At 42.1% G+C, this 18,088-nt stretch overlaps 1 protein-coding gene across 1 annotated transcript; it reads right to left on the bottom strand.

The window, feature by feature from the left end:
- Nucleotides 1–6,744: 6,744 nt before the first annotated feature.
- On the bottom strand, nt 6,745–12,814 carry LOC128514881 (uncharacterized). The gene is made up of 4 exons (XM_053488767.1): nt 12,566–12,814; nt 12,138–12,473; nt 11,894–11,986; nt 6,745–7,334 (listed from the first exon to the last, which is right to left on the bottom strand). Exons 1-4 carry the CDS (start codon nt 12,615–12,617, stop codon nt 7,213–7,215), a joined length of 603 nt encoding a protein of 200 aa, XP_053344742.1. The 5' UTR covers nt 12,618–12,814; the 3' UTR covers nt 6,745–7,212.
- Between the last annotated feature and the right edge of the window lie 5,274 nt (nt 12,815–18,088).

The raw sequence follows: 18,088 nt of genomic DNA, 5'->3' as shown, positions 1-18,088 counted from the left end.
ACAAACACAAATAAACAAAATGATTTTGTAAAATAATGAAGGCAAACAGGTTGCGCTATTCTGTATTGTCAATCTGGACTCTCTGACCTTTCCATCCTTGTCACTCCCAAAGGGAACCTCAACATCTTCAGCTTTGCTACCTCCAGCTCTGCCTCCTGTTTTTTCTTCAGTACCACTATCTCGAAGCTGTAGAGCATTGCTGGTCTCACCACTGTCCTGTACACCTTTTCTTTCATTCTCGCTGATACTCTTTTATCGCACAACACACCTGACACTTTTCTCCACCCTTTCCAACCTGCCTGTACCCGCCTTTTCACCCTTTGCTCTTGACCGTTGACCCTAAGTACTTAAAATCCTGCAGCTTCTTTACCTCTGCTCCCTGTAGCCTTACCGTTCCTCTTGGATACCTCTTATTTACACACATGTATTCCATCTTGCTGCGGCTAACCTTCATTCCTCTGCTTTCCAGAGCATACCTCCACCTCTCCAAATTTTCCTCCACCTGTTCCCTGCTCTCGCTACAAAGCACAATGTCATCTGCAAACATCATAGTCCATGGAGACTCCTGTCTAAACTCATTTGTCATCCTGTCCATCACCAGAGCAAACAAGAAGGGGCTTAGAGTCGATCCTTGATGCAGACCCACCTCTACCTTGAACTCACACCTACAGCACATCTCACCACTGTTTTACAGCTGATACATGTCCTGCACCACTCTAACATACTTCTCTGCCACTCCAGACGTCATCCTACAACACCACAGCTCCTCTCTCAGCACCCTATCGTATGCTTTCTTTAAATCTACAAAGACACAATGCAACTCTTTATTACCTTCTCTGTACTTCTCCACGAGCATCCTCAAAGCAAATACTTTGTTCTCTTTCGTTTTCCTCATTCATTAACTCTTTAAAATACTTCTTCCATTTTACCGTCACCCTCCTGGCATCTGTCAGTACATTTCCATCTCTATCTTTAATCGGTCTAACCTGCTGCACATCCTTCCCATCTCTATCTCTCTGCCTCGCAAACCTGTACAGATCCACCCATCCCTCCTTACTTTCCAGCCTAGCATACAAGTCCTCATATAATCTTTGCCACCTCTACCTTCACCTTACGCTTACGCATCTCCCTGTACTCCTGTCTACTACTAGGCTAGCCTCTTTTCCTTTATACACTTCTGGACTTCCTCATTCCATCACCAAGTCTCCTTGTCCACTTTTCCCTTACCTGATGATACACTAAGTACCCTCCTACCTGTCTCCCTGATCACATTGTTGTCCAGTCAACTGAAAGCACCTCCTGACCACCCATAGTCTGTCTCAACTCCTCCCTAAAGACTACAGAACATTCTTCCTTTCTCAGCTTCCACCACTTTGTCCTCTGCTCTGCCTTTGTCCTCTTCACCTTCCTCACCACCAGGGTTATTTTACACACACCAAAATTTTGTGTTGTCTGGTTACACTCACCCCTACCAACACTTTGCAGTCACTGATCTCTTTCAGATTACAACGTCGACACAAGATGTAGTCGACCTGAGTGCTTCTGCCTCCACTCTTATGTCACCCTATGTTCCTGCCTCTTCTGGAAGAAAGTATTTACTACTGCCATTTCCATCCTCTTTGCAAAGTCCACCAAAGTCCTTCTACATTCCTGTCAACCTTATGAAATACAAGTTAAACATTAAACAAATTTACAATCACAGTACTAAAATTACAGTACAGATTTAGAATTTAAATTAAATATAGGTGTTTCTTATTTGCATTAAATTTAGGCAAAGTAAATGTATACCTTTATATCTAGCCTTTAGATTATATCATGTGTAACACTAGCGTATAGGCAGAAAACTGACTCTGGGTGTGTATCAGAAAAAGTGCCCATTGCCCTTGACTTCATCACGGGCCTGCCGGTCTCAGAGGGAAAGAACACCATACTAACCATCGTGGATCGATTCTCCAAAGCTGTGCACTTGGTGGCCCTTTCTGGACTCCTGTCAGCTAAACAAACAGCCGAGCTGATGTTTCGTCTGCATGGGTTCCCAAAGGACATCGACAGAGGGCCCTAGTTCACCGCAAGGTTCTGGAGGGCCTTCTGCTGTCTAATTGACTCCACCTGCAGCTTGTCATACCACCCTCAGACTAACAGTCAGATGTAGCGGACCAATCAACAACTGTAGCGCTATCTGAGATGCTAGGTACTGTCATACACACTTGTGTTGCGACCGGCACTAGGACCCGGAAGTAGTTTGGTCGCAAACCAGAAAGCATAAAAGGAGACAAGATGACGCCTCACATCACCCAGTAATTGAGTTTGCCGATGTCGGTTCAGAATGTTCGTCTGCCATAACGTGAATACTCACTTTCTTGGGTTTACTTTCTGATTCAAGTGTGTGTCTATAGAACGCTGGTTACATTTGTGTTTTTCCCTTGCTCCCCTTTTGTGAGAGTCCTTAGACTAATTTGCGTGGTTATACTGCCTACTCGCTTGCTTCCGCGTTTGGGTTTACCATACATGCTACAAAGGGCTAACTGCTAATCGCTAAGTCTTCTGATCATCCCGGGTTAGTTTGTGATACCTGGCCATGAATAAAAACGAATATTTAGGCCTAAGATGCTTTAAAATCCATCTAAAATCCATTCACCTGTGTGTATAAACCCGCAGCCATAACAAAAGGCAGCTGTTTGATCAGAAGGATGATAAACGCGTGCGATTTATTGATAAAAATGCAGACATACCCCCACCCTCCACCCCAAAAAAATACAACAAACACAAATATATAGGCTACTCGCGAGATAAACACTGGCTTTTCCAACACTCCAGCGCGCTCTGATGTGAGCCGATTCAATTCATAATCAGAGAATATACAGTATATATAGAGAGAATTAATATAGAGAAAGCATAATACGACTGTCCATACAGTAAATTAAAGGGAAAGTATCAAATCCAACATATTATCTACATACGGAGCGAGACCCATGTGAGATGTTTAGGAGATTAAGTCAGAGAGGACAGATTCAGGTGTTCGGAGGAGAGATTGTGAATATATTAGATGGATGCTGAGGTTGGATCTGATCAAAGATCTGATCAAAGACCAAAGAGGAGAATTATGGATGCAGTGAGAGAGGACATGAAGTTAGTTGGTGTGAGAGAAGAGGATGCAGAGGATAGGGTTAGATGGAGGCAGATGATTCACTGTGGCGACCCCTGAAAGGGAACAGCCGAGAGACAAAGAAGATATATATATATAATATAACTTTTCAGTTTAATTATATTAAAATAAAGAAAGGTGACTTTTATTGTAATACAGGAGAGTTGGAAGTCCTGTGCAGACAACACTTTCTTCTTAAGTGTAATTAATGTATTTTGTTGGAAAAAAAACAAAAAAAAAACAAAGAGAGAGAATCGTGATCGTAATATATACACACTGTATATCACTGAACATGATGTCACTGAAAGTTATTAATCACTTTTCAGCATAAGTGTAAGACATTATCACGTCTGACCCGTTTGAGATTAAAAATCCCTCTATAGTTTTACATCGTCTATGTCTTTAGATCACATCGGCTCGGTTTGGTGGTGATCGTTTAAATTCGTGCACGTGTGTATGAGCTATGCATCAAAATCTCTTGTGAGGGCCGCTGAGGGCCTCGGGCCACGCCCACAGGCCAAAGTCTCAAGCAGATTCCAACCTATAGTGCTTCAGGCCCTAAATAACAATAATACATACAAATAATATGACACTAAGACAACTACAGAACTTCATCACGTGTGTTAGTTTATATTATTATTATTATTATTATTATTATTTTATTAGAATAATGTAAATGTAACAGTGTAGTTTGTTATTAAATACAGAGTTTACAGTGTAGACTTTACTGTTGTTAAAGGTTTTATTCCTCAATCTTAACACACTTCCAGTAAACTCCTCTGTAACTTTCTGTTCTCAGAGTCTCTGTGTAACGACTCGAATCAACACGGCAGCTTTAATTATCTAATACTTTAAATTATAGACCAATTAGACCTGCACGTGTCCGTCTCTGATCAGACAGTATTCAATTAAATTAAATTACATTTTATGTGTATATCGCTTTTAACAATTGACGTTGCCGCAAAGCAGCTTTACACAATCAAAAAAATTATTTTTGTTTGTATGAGATGTGAATGTGTATAAATCACATTGATACAATCGACCCTGATGAACAAGTCGAGGGTGACGGTGCTGAGGGAAAAACTCCCTGAGATGTTAATACTGTAGGAAGAAACCTTAAGAGGAACCAGACTGAACAGGGAACCCATCCTCATCTGGGTGATAACGGATAGTGACAGGAGACAGTAGTGTGTGTTTTAGTTTTTAGCGTGTGTGTGTGTGTGTGTGTGTGTGTGTGTGTAAGAGAGACATTTACCACACACTTATTGCATGATATAAACAACAGCTGAATAAAATCTAACACTCTATCTCTCCTACGCGGTTTTGCGCGGTGGCCGTTAGTGCGGTTCATCTGGATTCACTGTGAGTTTTACGGAACGCCATCATTGAGGATGAGAGATGAGTTGTGTCACTAAATCATTCACTAATCTCTGGCCTGATTGGTGATTTAATAGTGTTTTGTGTTTCACTGTTTGAGTGACTGATACAGTAATCAGGGATTGTTGTAAGTAAATAAGTTATCTTTGTGGTGTTAATGTTATGGCTGAAAAGTTTATGTGGTCAAAGTATTTGTGGACATGTAATTATGAACAAACATTTGGTATTAAAGGAAAATTAAGGATGTTTTGAAACATAATACAATCAATAGTATTATTTATTTACTTATTTATTAATTTTTCAATAGTATAAAATCATGAGTTGAACAGTACAACACTGTCATGATAAGGAAAATCTTACTACTTTAAACACTATAATTATATTTTATAAATGTCTTAAAGTCATATATATATATATATATATATATATATATATATATATATATATATATATATATATATATATATTTTAAAGAAACTGAAACTGAAAGATAAAATGAAACTTATCCTTTTTGTTCCATAAATTATAAATAACATAAATAATAATAATAATAATACCAAAAATTGTTATTCCACAGTGATGTGTAATTTAAGATAAAATGACAGTAATTAAGTAATTAGGAGTAAATGCTTTTACACAGCGTTTCACATGTACTGTACAGCAATGGATCCAAATTCAGACGTCTCTATAAAAAAGACCTGATTTCACAATTCTCACCTCCTTTATTCCTGTAGGATAAACGTTGTGTTGTTTAGTAGAAACTGAAATAACATCTCGGCCAAAATGTCCTGTAACCTTGTATGAAAATACACGTCTATTAGAATGAATATATCCTGCTTTTCTCATGTAGTTATACATTTATACAGAATGTTACAGACACAAGACAAGCGAATGTATTCAGTTTATTGAATAACATGTTTACGTTGGTGGGGCGTTTACAGTAAACAGTACATTTGTTTATTATTTAATAAATAAACAGATGTGATTATTACAGTATATTATTTAGGGCCCAAACACTATAAGGTGCAGGACCCTCTCGTTTTCCTGAGGATTATTTTATTTTCCACCCTTTTGGACTTTTTGTGGGTCGTAACATGCTCAAAAACTCATGAAAATTAGCAGAGAGGTTGGAATCTGCTGCCATTAGGATGCCTGAGAGTCTCGTGGCCCCCAGGGGCCCCACATTAGATTTTTCTGCATAGCTCATACACACTTTCACGTAGGCACATGAAACTCAGTACACATTTAGAGCTCATTGAGTCGAACAACTTTCACACTGCATGTCCTGGGCTCAACTCAACAGGAGGCTGGATATTTTGGGTCGTTCACAAAAACGCACCCGATAGATTTTGATCGACTCCTCCTGGGGGATTTATACGATCGTCACCAAACCGGGCCGATGTGATCTAAAGACACTGAGGATGTGAAATTATAGAAAGATTTTCGATTTCAAACGGGTTAAATGTGATCTGTGGCCTATTTAACACACATACACATCACAAATGTTAACACTTAAGCACACATCTCTCTCATGCACGCACATACACTCATACACACATACACATTCATATCACACACATACACACAAACATCTCTCACTCTCACACATGCACACACACACACACACACACACACACACACACACACACACACACACACACACACACACACTCTGCTCTACACAGAAACTCTGCTCTGTCGCGATTCTTTTCAAAGGTAAAGTTCAGGTTCATTTGTTTGTTTGTTTTATTTACAGCAGTGATTCTGTTAGTTTGCGCTCACACGAGTGTCATTAGCGATGTTCCTTGCTAATTTTCCAGACAACAGTGTAGCGGGAGAGAGAGGTTGATTTATGACATCTGTTTATGGAAGTGTAGCCCAGTGCGGGAGATGCATTGTGGGTAATGCAGTCCGGTGTGTGTGAACGCAAATGCGAGATGTAAACTAGAATATTGAGCCTGAGTTTTGTTCTTCAGTAGTTTTTTTAGTTGGATTTAAGTGCAGGATCCACCCGAAAGTTTGTACTATAACCTGACAATGCAGCAAATAAAAGAACAGGCATCGAGCAGTTTGTCCATCTCATCATTACACGATCATGAATTAACGGGCTGTTACGCTGACGCGAGCAACATTAAAAATAAAGCGGAGAAGCCTTAATAATTTAGGATAGAACAACAGTCTTTCTATTAATGTGTGTGTGTGTGTGTAGATGAGAAGTTATTTATAATCTGCTGACACCCAGATGAGGATGAGTTCTCTTCTCAGTCTGCTTCCTCTCAAGATTTCTTCTTCATATAGTATCAGGGAGTAATACATGTTGAAATGGAGTGATTACAGAACTACTAGTAAAAGCAGCCCAAAGTTACAGTAAGAAACACCAATCAGTAATAACATTAAAACAACAACAATAAAATATTATTGAGGAATGAATGTTTTTTAGAAATATTATTTGCACTTTGCTGAATGAAATGCTCTTTTATACATATTTAAGTACATCACTGTCTGAAAATGGAAAAAGATAAATAAATCACAGGTATTCTGCAGGTTCACACTGATGTCATTGTATTTTTTTAAGTCTATAATAGTTAAGACCAGATTATATATCAAATCATATATAAAAACATTTTAACCCCTTTATAGTGATATGATTTAGTTAAATATAACAGACTATCAGTATTTCTTCCATTTTATTAAAATTTGTATTTTAATTTGTAAATAATCAGCATCGTTGGAAAAATAATGAAGACAAGAACTCCAACTCTAGAAACAGAGAGCCAGAACAGCACACGCATCTGATCAGTAGAGCTGGAACCTGTATGGAAAACATGTGTTTACTGAATATCAAAAGCTGAAACACTTTAAAGAAAATTTACTTTTTTTAACTCTTTCCATCCAAACTATTTCCATCACCTGTATCCGGAGGTGTGATGTCGTGTGTTTCAGGTGTAGGACAGGGTTTCATCTCTTTACCTTAACAAATTTAAAATCATTAATTAACAGAAGAAGTTTTAATTCATTTAAATTTCTGTTATACAAATTACAGTGATTGACACTAACAAAGTAAATATAAATCTGTTACTGTACTTAAGTAATGTTTAAGTATCTTTATTTCACTTAAGTAATTTCATTTTGGTGGACTTTTTACTTTAACTCCATTTCACAGTAAAATATCAAACTTTATATTCGACTACTTTATGGCATCTGTTGTTCCTCCTTACTCACTGGAATGGAAAACAATATGTGGAAAATAGTGTAAATTGAAAAAATATATATATATATTTAAAAAATGAGAAACAGGAAGTAGCAGTGTGAAGAAAGTGTCTATCTTTAAGTACAGTAAAACCTCGGATTGCGAGTAACGCGGTTTGTGAGTGTTCCGCAAGACAAGCTTTTTTTTAAATACATTTTGACTTGGAAACAAACAAGTCTTGCTTTACGAGCACCGAGTATCATGTATCACGCATGCGCTTCTTGTTTTGATGCCGAGCGTCACGTGATCACAACAGAGCCAACTGTTTTTCTCTCTCTTGCACTGTGGAATTGTGGGTAATCGTCTCCCCTGCTGGGTCTTAGTGCTCATCTCTTAATGTTATAATCAACATCCGTGCACGTGTGTACTGTTTACTATAACACTGTGACCACGTGAGTGTGTGTGTAAAACATATTATATTTTGGGTCTGTATGTGTGTGTGTGTGTGTAAAGTGCGCGTGTAAAGCAAAAGAAAGTCTCCTCTAGCCTCCACGCACACACCTTTCTCAAATAAGAGAGGAAGAAGGGTTACAGTGTAAGACGAAAAGAGGGGGGTCTAATGCTTCCTCTCCTCTTACTTTAGCTTCACACATACACACATACACACACATATAAACACAGTGCCTGCGCGCACAAATGGAAACACTTATCTGCCAGGATTTATTTTAACTTTTTATAAAGATAAAGTGTAGGTTAATTTGTATTATTTTAACCTAATATTTTGTACTAATTTATTATTTATTTTTTTTGGCTGTGAAACGAAGAATTTGAGTTCCGATTATTTCTAATAGGAAAATTCGATTTGATTTACGAGTGTTTTGAAATATGAGCTGCTTCTGAAACAAAATATGCTCGTAATCCAAGGTTCCACGGTGTGTAATATATATATATATATATATATATATATATATTGTAGCGTTTTTACGCCGGGAAGAATGCTGGAGAGACGAGTGACCGCCCGCAGCTCAGTGGCGCTCGGTTCGTGAACCTAGCCGGGGACAGGGCTACCCGTCGCGGCTAGGCAACGAGCAACTCTCCGACGTTTCGCGGCGAGGCCGCGGCACGGGACAGTGTACACTAGCAGCCGCTAAACTAGCGCCGGGAGGACACTTGGGAAGCCGCGCAGGGCTTTACATTGACTGTGTGCTGGATGGCGTCTTACTGCGGGCGCTCGTGGACACCGGCTCCACTGTTTCGCTGCTGCGCTCTGGAGTACTGGGGCAAAGCAAGCGTGTTCGTCGACGGCCTGATCCTGCCTTCAGCATCCGCACCGTTGCTGGGGGCTGCGTCAAGGTACGGGCGTGTCGCACGGTGCGAGTCCAGGTGGGTGGTCGAACTTATGCACACGAGTTCTTAGTGGGGAGTGTCGAGGAGGACTGCGTTTTGGGGTTGGACATTTTGGATAGATGGGGTGCGGTGCTGAACTTGTCCAGCGGAACTCTGCGTGGTAACTTCGGGGTAGCCAGGTTGCTCGGACCCAAACCACAGCCGGACAGGTTAGCAGCACACCGGGAAATGGAACTCCCGGTAGCCGACGTAGAACCCTCGACGCAGGACGTTTCCCCTGTGCAGCCCTCCAGACCCTCCGGTGGTGATCAGCCGTCCAAGCCAGCATGCAGCCGTCTTACTGCGTCACCCGCAGTCGCTCCGCCGGTCTCACAGCTGAACTGTGAACCGCTCATCGCCAGGCAGAAGGGCCCCACCCAGCGCTCGCGGGCACCGCTGCAAGACTTTCGGGTGGGGGCACCTATGAGGCGAATGGGCGTGGACACTCACAGCCAGGGGCGAGATTTTGCTGCTGGCGAGCAGGTGTGGGTGTGTTGCTCCGGAAGGAGAAGGAGGGGGCTCTCGGCCGGGCGTGTGTCTCACTGGGTGGGCCCCTGTACGGTAATAGCTCGGCTCTCCGATGTCATCTACCGGGTGCGGTTGGCGGGGCGGGCACGAGTTTTGCTCTACCGGGACCGTCTTGCGCCTTGCCAGCCGCACGCCGGGGAAACATTGAACTCTGTGGAGGCCGGACCGCCTCAGGACTACGTTTGCGTTCATCCCTCACCTGCCAAAGGACGCCGGCGTTCCCACCGCCAGCGCCGACCGCCTCCACGCTTCCGAAAAAAAGTTCTTCATGGTGACCAGGGACGGTCACAGCTCGGGTGGGGGCAGTGTGGCGTGGGCGGGGCGGCGGCTGACGACCAGCATGCTTTGCGGGAATGTCGGTGTGTTCACCATGATGGGGAAAGGTGTTTGGGTTAGTGACTTCGGCCCTGTTGTGTGTGTGTTGAGGTGTGTGACGTGTGAAATGTGCTCCAGTTCAAGCTAGTGCTGAATTGGATGTAGGCTCCTGAGTGAAGGTGCTGCTCATGCCTTACATGCTGTGTGCTTAATAAAGTACTCCCAGCCATTGCATTGGGTAGCAAATAAGCTCACTCGTCTCTCCAGCATTCTTCCCGGCGTAAAAACGCTACAATATATACTGTGTGTGTGTGTGTGTGTGTGTGTGTGTACTGTACAGTGGAATTACTGCTTCAAAATGGTAAATAAAGAAAAAGAAGCAAGAGACAATTTGTTGAAAACTGCATTTAACTCAAACTGGCTGTTCATCAGCTGATCAAAAGTTTGGAACTTTAGTTCCAAAAATATCCACAACAGAACTAAAAGTGTCCAAAAAGACTTCTGAAGACATTTTGGTTCTTAAAGCCCTTCTATTGCAGATGCCACAGTCAGCATCAGTTAGGGCTTTAATTTGGGTCGAGGATCGGCCTGGGTCATCACGGACAGCCCCTCGGATCCTCCGGCTCGGTACAGGTGACACTTGTTTTGGGTCGACCACTTGATTGTTTTTGTCCCATAACTCTCAGGATCTTTTAAGAAATTTAAATGACCGTCTTACTGCGTCCAACCTCTGCATCAGTGGTGTGTTGTGAGAGCTCTTGCTTGTGCAACTCAGCAATCCTGCCACGTTCAAAAACAGAAAGTCTTTTTGCTTTTGTCATCAGGAGATCATGACAGTGTGACTATCTAAAGGACAAGGACATTAAAGACATCATTTTGTACAGATTTTAACTTTTAAAGTCTATGGTCTTAAACATTTGATCAGCTGATGAACAGCCTGTTTGAGTTTAAATGATGCAGTTTTTAATAAATTGTCTCCTCTCTATTTTTGTCTCTTGCTCTTGTTTCTTCTTTTGGCATTTTGAAGAAGATCTTACAACCTGGTTACGATCCACCAGTGCGAAGTGTGAATACGTGTAATATTTTCCCTGGTCTTAAGATTTTGTTCAGGAGTGTATATATACGAATATAAAGTGTAAATTGACGCACAGTAAACAGGATAATTAGACTCATTTGCTTTGACCTGTTGGTTTCACCTATTAGACGCGTCTAACTAGCAAACACAGAACATTACTGTGACGAGATCAGTGTAACAGCCTACAATACTGAATTCTTACAAGAATTATCCATTAAATCTGAGCAGCTCGTAGCAGTGACCCCATTGTTTGTGCTAGTGTTTATCTAATGTTAGCTTGCAGCAGCAAAATCTTTTATTGTGTTTGAAATTAATTTATTTTTTATGTTGTGTGATTCACCAGTAAGTTTCAGTAGATGAGTAGTTAATTAAGTAACTAATAACTCTTGAGCAGTGAAGCGTCTCTACATCACAACCCAATACAACAACAGCAGCGCAGACTGGAGCTAATAATCACTAATGAAGTTTTATCCATTTCCATTAGCGAGCTGTTTCACCTCAGTGTGTAGTGTTTATAACTCATCAGCTGGTCTGAACGCTCTCTGGTAAAATGATAAATATTCTACTTTAACCAACTGAGATTCAGCTTCCACTGGCTGTGATCATAACCTCTGCTAAACTATCAAACACTCCAGTGTCTCAGTCCATCTATTACACACCAAACACATGAAACACTGATTTATATTCATCAAAGAGAACAAGAGAATAATCAATAAAAATAATAATATACAATTAAAGCCATAATTATTTTCAATTAACTTTTAATAAGTGAAAAAAAAAACCACAAGCGAATACTTGGACTTAAGCATTTAAGGATTTGTGTACATCGTCCACCCCTGAGGAAATAAAATGAAGTTTATTTGATTAAAACTCTGACCTTCTCCATCTCTGCTGTTTGAACCCTGGTGTGTAACAGAGTGTGTGTTCTTGTTAAGTGTTCCAGGTGTAGGACAGGGTTTCATCTCTTCACCTTTACAAATAAATTTGAAAAGCAGCAAATAAACAGAAATGATACTAAATATGAATAATGTGAAATATTCAACATTTAATGCACATGTACACATAATTCTGGTTAAAGTGTTGATCTGGAATTAGCAGGTTATCAGAGTAAAACTGTTTACCTTCAAACTGCAGACGTGTTCCAGATGTGAACTTTCCTGTACTTCCCTCCACATATCCACAGAAATATTCCCCTCCATCATCTTCTCTTATTTTATTAATGTTGAAATCAAACTTTTGGTCTTTTACAGTAACACTGAAGCGGTCATCCTTAAATTCATCAGCAAATATGTAGCCCTGAGGGTTATTGTACGATCTCGCCAAAAACTGAGGCACTTTTCCAAAACTTTCTCTGTAGCAAGAAAAACTACTTTTGTTGTTAATCTTAAACTCCATAGTTACAGCTTCTCCAGGCTTTACTGTTTTCACTTGAAGCTCCTTGATGTCAGAAGTGTTTCCTGTAAAAGAAAAGTGTTTAATATTTCATTTTAATGAATTAGTAGAACATGTAAAATGACTATTTTAAGTTAAAGTTTAAAATGTTCCTCACCAGTTGTGCAGAGACAAAGCAGAGAGTAAAGAGCCACAAAGAGTGTGATCATCGTTCCTGTTTAGACAAAGTGATAGTGAGGTAATGAACTTGTGTGTTCAGTAGAAAACCAGGTCCAGACTCACGCCTGATTGGATGTTTTGAAGCTGTGGACTGATTTGATTGGTCCATTAGCTGTAATGAGATGTGAAGCTCACAGTGAATTCTTGTCTATTCTGATGCTGTGATGAGTCACATGACTTTACAGATATGATCTACTGGAGCTCTATCAGTCCTGTGTGCTGGAACCTCTCTGATAGAAGAAGTTTAATGAAGTGCTTTTAGGTCAGCAGATCTAACAACCCCAAAGAGGAATAATGTGGAATCCTGCTGTGTGTGTGTGTGTGTGTGTGTGTGTGTGTGTGTGTGTGTGTGTGTGTGTGAGAGAGAGAGAGAATTTAAAGGCCGGATCACCATCTTGAACTCTTTCTCTGCTAAGCCCCAAACACGGGAGGCTGTGATGCACTGGGTGTTCTGATACCTTTCTACTCTGGCCAATATTGACCTGTTTTCTGGGATTGGACCCATCAGCTGGCTAGTCGTCCCCATGGGTATAAGTGAGCTGTTCTTTGGGGTCACATGACCGTCTCTCCAGTTTGTGTGTATAGTTGGTGCTTAATGTTATTCACTTCACCTGTCAGTGCTCATAATGTTATGGCCATGTATTTATAAAAGCACGTCATTTTGTTTCCAATATCACTGTTAGCAACATTATAAAGAACAGTTATGGAGGGAGGAGACTTTGGGAAAAATAAATACATCTTAACTAAACTACCACTAGAGCAGGAAATTCAAATTAAATCTGACTTCAGGCAAATGGAAGATCTAGAGCTGCGTATGGAGAGGAAGAAAGGTGGGATTCTGATGTCCACACTGAGTGGCTAACTGCTAGCGCTAAACTTCAGCTGTTGTTTTGTTGTTGTTTTTTTAAATATTAAAATATATTTCACTGCACATGTTAGTTTACTGTAGTGGTTGTTTCACTCTGGTTGTTTACACACTTGACCTGCATTTGGTCTGTTTTAAATTTTTAAAAAGTGTGGAAAATATTTGTGTTTGTTAAGGTCATATAGCAGCTGTTGTTTTGCATGAGAGTGGACTCACGTGTTCAGGCCCAGTGTGAGAACGCTCTTAACACACGTGTAGAAGTGTTACTGACTGCAGCAGCGCTCTCTCACATCATGCAGTTGTTTCAGTTGAACATGCAGCTTGTTGCTTTCGGATGGGCTGGACTGAAAATTTCCAAAACTGCTGATCTATGTGAAGGTTTTACAGATACAGAGAATGATCTGAAAAAGAGACAATGTCCTGTGAGCAGCAGTCCTCTGGTCAAACATGCCTTGTTGATGCCAGAGGTCAGAGGTGAGTGGACAAACTGGTACAATATTATACAAAGGCAACAGTAATTTAAATAACATTACACCCAAGTTATGCTGAAGAAGGTGCTCTGAATGTACAAGACATTTCTATTTGAAGCAGATGGGCTACAGCAGCAGAAGACCAGACTGGGTGCTGCTCCTGTCAGCTAAGAACAGGACACAGGATATCTGCTGTACTAACCTACAGTACATCAAGTGATGTATAATGTATAATACATCGGATCAATTAACAGATCAATTGGTGTTTGCTTTTGCTCAGGAGTCCAAGAAAACAATTCATCCCTACATTCATACTGGGGGCTTCCAAATAATGTCCCACAAGACCAACATTTAAAGCATCACTTCCTAGAGTGTCATGACCAGTAGGCCCACTATACACACCTCCATCCTGTGTCACTAGTCATTATTATGTGTGTGACTATTTGTTAATGTAACTGCATGCAGATCATCTCGGGTTACTTTGCTGTAACCCTGTTCCCTGAAAGGTGGGAACGAGATGCTGCGTGAAAATGCTATGGGAATATCTTTTCATGTTGCCGGTTGTGAAGCATGTGTGTACTAAACACGCCAAATTTTGGCTTATATATCCTCGGTCAGGTGACGTCATCTGATTAGACGCACCTGCAGGTTATAAATAGGAGTCAGCTGGCAACATTCCTTAGATTGATTTGTCTGAACGGACGTCCAGTCACATGGGCAGTGCGGCATTGGGACGCAGCATCTCATTCCCGCCTTTTCAGGGAACAGGGTTACAGCAAAGTAACCCGAGACGTTCCCTTTCAAAGGCTACACTCGATGCTGCGTTTAAACGCTATGGGAACATAGAGTACCAACGTCGCTCACCTGCGAGTGTCTGGACCCCGCATTGTTTAGTGTGTGCACACAAGGCAGAGAGGTCTCATAACTATGTCTGGGAAGCTGACTCGAGGACTCGTGAGCCCAGAGTGACAGGAACATCCAGACTATAAAATCTAACAAATGTGTGTGGAGAGGACCAGTCCGCCGCGTATCACACTTGTTGCAGGGGAATACCTCTTGCTAGTGCAATAGATAAAGCAATCCCCCTGGTTGAATGAGCCCACGCGCCTTATAGGAGAGAGCAATATCATCTCTCACCCAATGTGACAAGGTCTGTGTAGTGGCAGCCACCCCCAGTTGCGGCCTCCATAACATATAAAGAGCTGCTCTGATTTACGCCACTGGCTGGTGAGGTGGACGTAAATCCGAAGAGCACGTACTGGACACAATAGATGAAGTTTCCCCTGCTCCGAAGCTGTAAAAGGCGGAAGTCAGAAGGCTTTAAGAACAACAGGGTGCATGTTTGAAAATGGAACTTTCGGAAGATAGTTCGGGTGAGGATGCAGAATGGCCTTGACTTGCCCAGGGGCAAAGTCCAGGCAGGATGGGGAGCCTGACAAGGCCCGCAGATCTCCAATCCTCTTGAGAGAGGAAATGGCCATAAGAAAAACCATCTTAAGAGTCAGAAGTCTGTTAGGCGCTGACTCTAGCGGTTCGAAAGGAGTGTCAATTAGACCTTCGAGCACGATAGATAAGTCCCATGAAGAGGTCGTGGCTCTAGTGGGTGGCCTCAACCGTTTAGCGCAACTAAAGGGTGTTTTCGCACAGTAACCCCCTCGATTGGAATGTGGCAGGCTGAAATAGCGGCCACGTACGTCCTAAGGGTACTAGGGTCCAAGCTCGAGGACAACTTATCTTGCAGGAACCTTAGCACTGAAAAAATTCGGCAGTGGACTGGGTCTACCAGCTTCGTCATGCACCAACTTTCGAAAACATTCCATTTGAGGGCATAAGCTTTCCTAGTGGAGGGAGCTCTAGCGGCTAGAATAATGTCAATAACGCTGGCTGGGAGACCAGCTTGACTTAGTTGGTCCTGTTCAGGGGACCAAAATAATGAAATATGATGAAATATTGTCCCCTGCGACTGAGACAGAAGATCTTACCTCACTAGAATCATTCAAGGTGTGCCATCAAGGAGAGATATTAGATCCAAGAACCATACTCTGGCCAGCCAACGGGGCGGAAGTGTAAGAGGTGCAAACCATGTTGACAGACCCTCGCCAGGACTCCCGGGAGCAGAGGTATTGGAGAAAACGCATAAAGGCATAAATTGGGCCACGTATGGGCCATCGCGTCCAGATCCAGGGGAGCTGGATGAGTCAGAGAGTAGTAGAGGGGACATTGTGCTGTCTCTTTGGAGGCAAAGAGGTCCACCTCTGCTGTAAAGAATCTTTCCCAAATTTTGCTGACTACGTCGGGGTGGAGTTTCAATTCCCCGTGTGTCACAGCTTGTCTGGACAGTAAATCTGCTCCCACATTTATGTGCCCTGGAATGTAAATCGCCCTGAGGGACAGGAACTTGTCCTGTGCCCAGAGCAGAACCTGATGTGCTAGCTCGTTCAAGTGGCGCAAGGGCAGTGCGCACTGGCGATTTATATAGGAGACTACCGATGTGTTGTCCACCCGCACTAAAACATGGTAGTCTAGATTCAAGAATAAAGCCATCATTTCGGGGCAATTGATGTGCCATGCGAGAAGATGACCTCTCCAGCGCCCTGGAGCTGGACAGCCATCCAAGGCCGCGCCCCAGCCGGTAAGGGAAGCGTCTGTCATTAGCATTTTTGCGACCACAAGACGGACCTAGAGTGGGACCCAAGGTAAAAAACCCGGGTCTGAACCACATAGAAAGGGTACGACGTTCTTTGAGTGTAACCTTTATTTGCCTTCGGGGATTGGCCCTTGTATGAAATCCCCTGGCTTTTAGCCACAACTAAAAAGCTCTCATGTGCAGAAGGCCCAAAGGTATCACCGTGGATGCAGCTGCCATGAAGCCTAAACATTTTTTAAAGTGATATACAGTCACTTCCTGGTCTAGTCTGATTTCCTTGAGGGCGCTGAGGATGGATTCAATTCAATTCAATTCAATTTTATTTGTATAGCGCTTTTAGCAATTTTCATTGCCGCAAAGCAGCTTTACATAGTCAAAAGAATTATTTAAGTTTGTATGAAATGTGAATTTGTATGAATCAAAATGGTCAGTTTGTCCCTGGTGAGCAAGCCGAGGGCGACAGTGGCAAGGAAAAACTCCCTGAGATGGTAATAGGAAGAAACCTTGAGAGGAACCAGACTCAACAGGGAACCCATCCTCATTTGGGTGAAACAGAAAGCAGTAAATGATCTGCATTTATACAGTGTGTAGGGTGGGAGGCAGTTCAGCTATAATAGCTGATGTTAATTGATGTTAATATGGAGTCCAGGTAGTTATTGAAGACCCAGGTAGACTTGTAAGAAGTTCCAGTCATGAACAGTTGCCAACACCAGTCAAGGCCAGAACCATTTTCTAGGTGGAGAGAATCATTCCCAGACACCAGACGCATCCCAGAGAGACACACGGGGCATCCATGTGACGAGATCTTCAGCCAGAAGCGGGGCACCAGGATGGGTCAGACAGGTCCGGAGGGCAGAGGGAGTCTGGATCACTGGCAGCTCAGGAACGACATGTGTAGCTCGACAGAGAGAGAGAGAAAGAGTGAAAGGGGGGGACAGGAGGAGAGAGGAAAAAGAAAGAGGGGGGGAAAGAGAAGAAGAGGAGAGATGGCAGTTAGGTATGGTCACAGTCACACAATGTATATTGTGAATGTATATTAACTGTAGAGTGCAAGCAGAGACTCCGGCAGGACTAACTATGACAGCATAACTAAAAGGGAGAGCCAGAAGGAAACACAAACATGAGGGCTTCCTGACATGTAAAGCAAACAATCACCTCACCGTCAGCAAACCTGAGTGATCAATGAGAGTGAGGAAGACAGCATCCAAACATACCAGTTCACCATAATACTCTACGTCCATGAGTCCCCCAGATCTGCTCCTTTACCTATGGCAAATCTATTTATAAAAATGCTTGGCTAAATAAATAGGTTTTTAGCCTGGACTTAAACACTGAGACTGTGTCTGAGTCCCGAACACTATTTGGAAGACTATTCCATAACTTTGGGGCTTTATAAGAAACAGCTCTGCCCCCAGCTGTATTTTTCATAATACGCGGTACTGACAAGCAGCCTGCATCCTTTGATCGAAGTAGGCGTGG

This window comes from Clarias gariepinus, chromosome 27 (genome assembly GCF_024256425.1).
Source record: "Clarias gariepinus isolate MV-2021 ecotype Netherlands chromosome 27, CGAR_prim_01v2, whole genome shotgun sequence".
Classification (NCBI taxonomy): domain Eukaryota; kingdom Metazoa; phylum Chordata; class Actinopteri; order Siluriformes; family Clariidae; genus Clarias; species Clarias gariepinus.
Note: the sequence above shows the minus strand (reverse complement) of the source record. Positions and strands in the feature narration are given on the sequence as shown.

Excerpts from the sequence above, each read along its gene's own strand:
- LOC128514881 (XM_053488767.1), bottom strand. The coding sequence starts at position 12,617 with ATGATCACACTCTTTGTGGCTCTTTACTCTCTGCTTTGTCTCTGCACA. Across the intron at positions 12,474-12,565 it reads GCTTTGTCTCTGCACAACTG|GAAACACTTCTGACATCAAG; the intron begins GTGAGGAACATT and ends TTTCTTTTACAG. Across the intron at positions 11,987-12,137 it reads AACACGTCTGCAGTTTGAAG|GTGAAGAGATGAAACCCTGT; the intron begins GTAAACAGTTTT and ends TTATTTGTAAAG.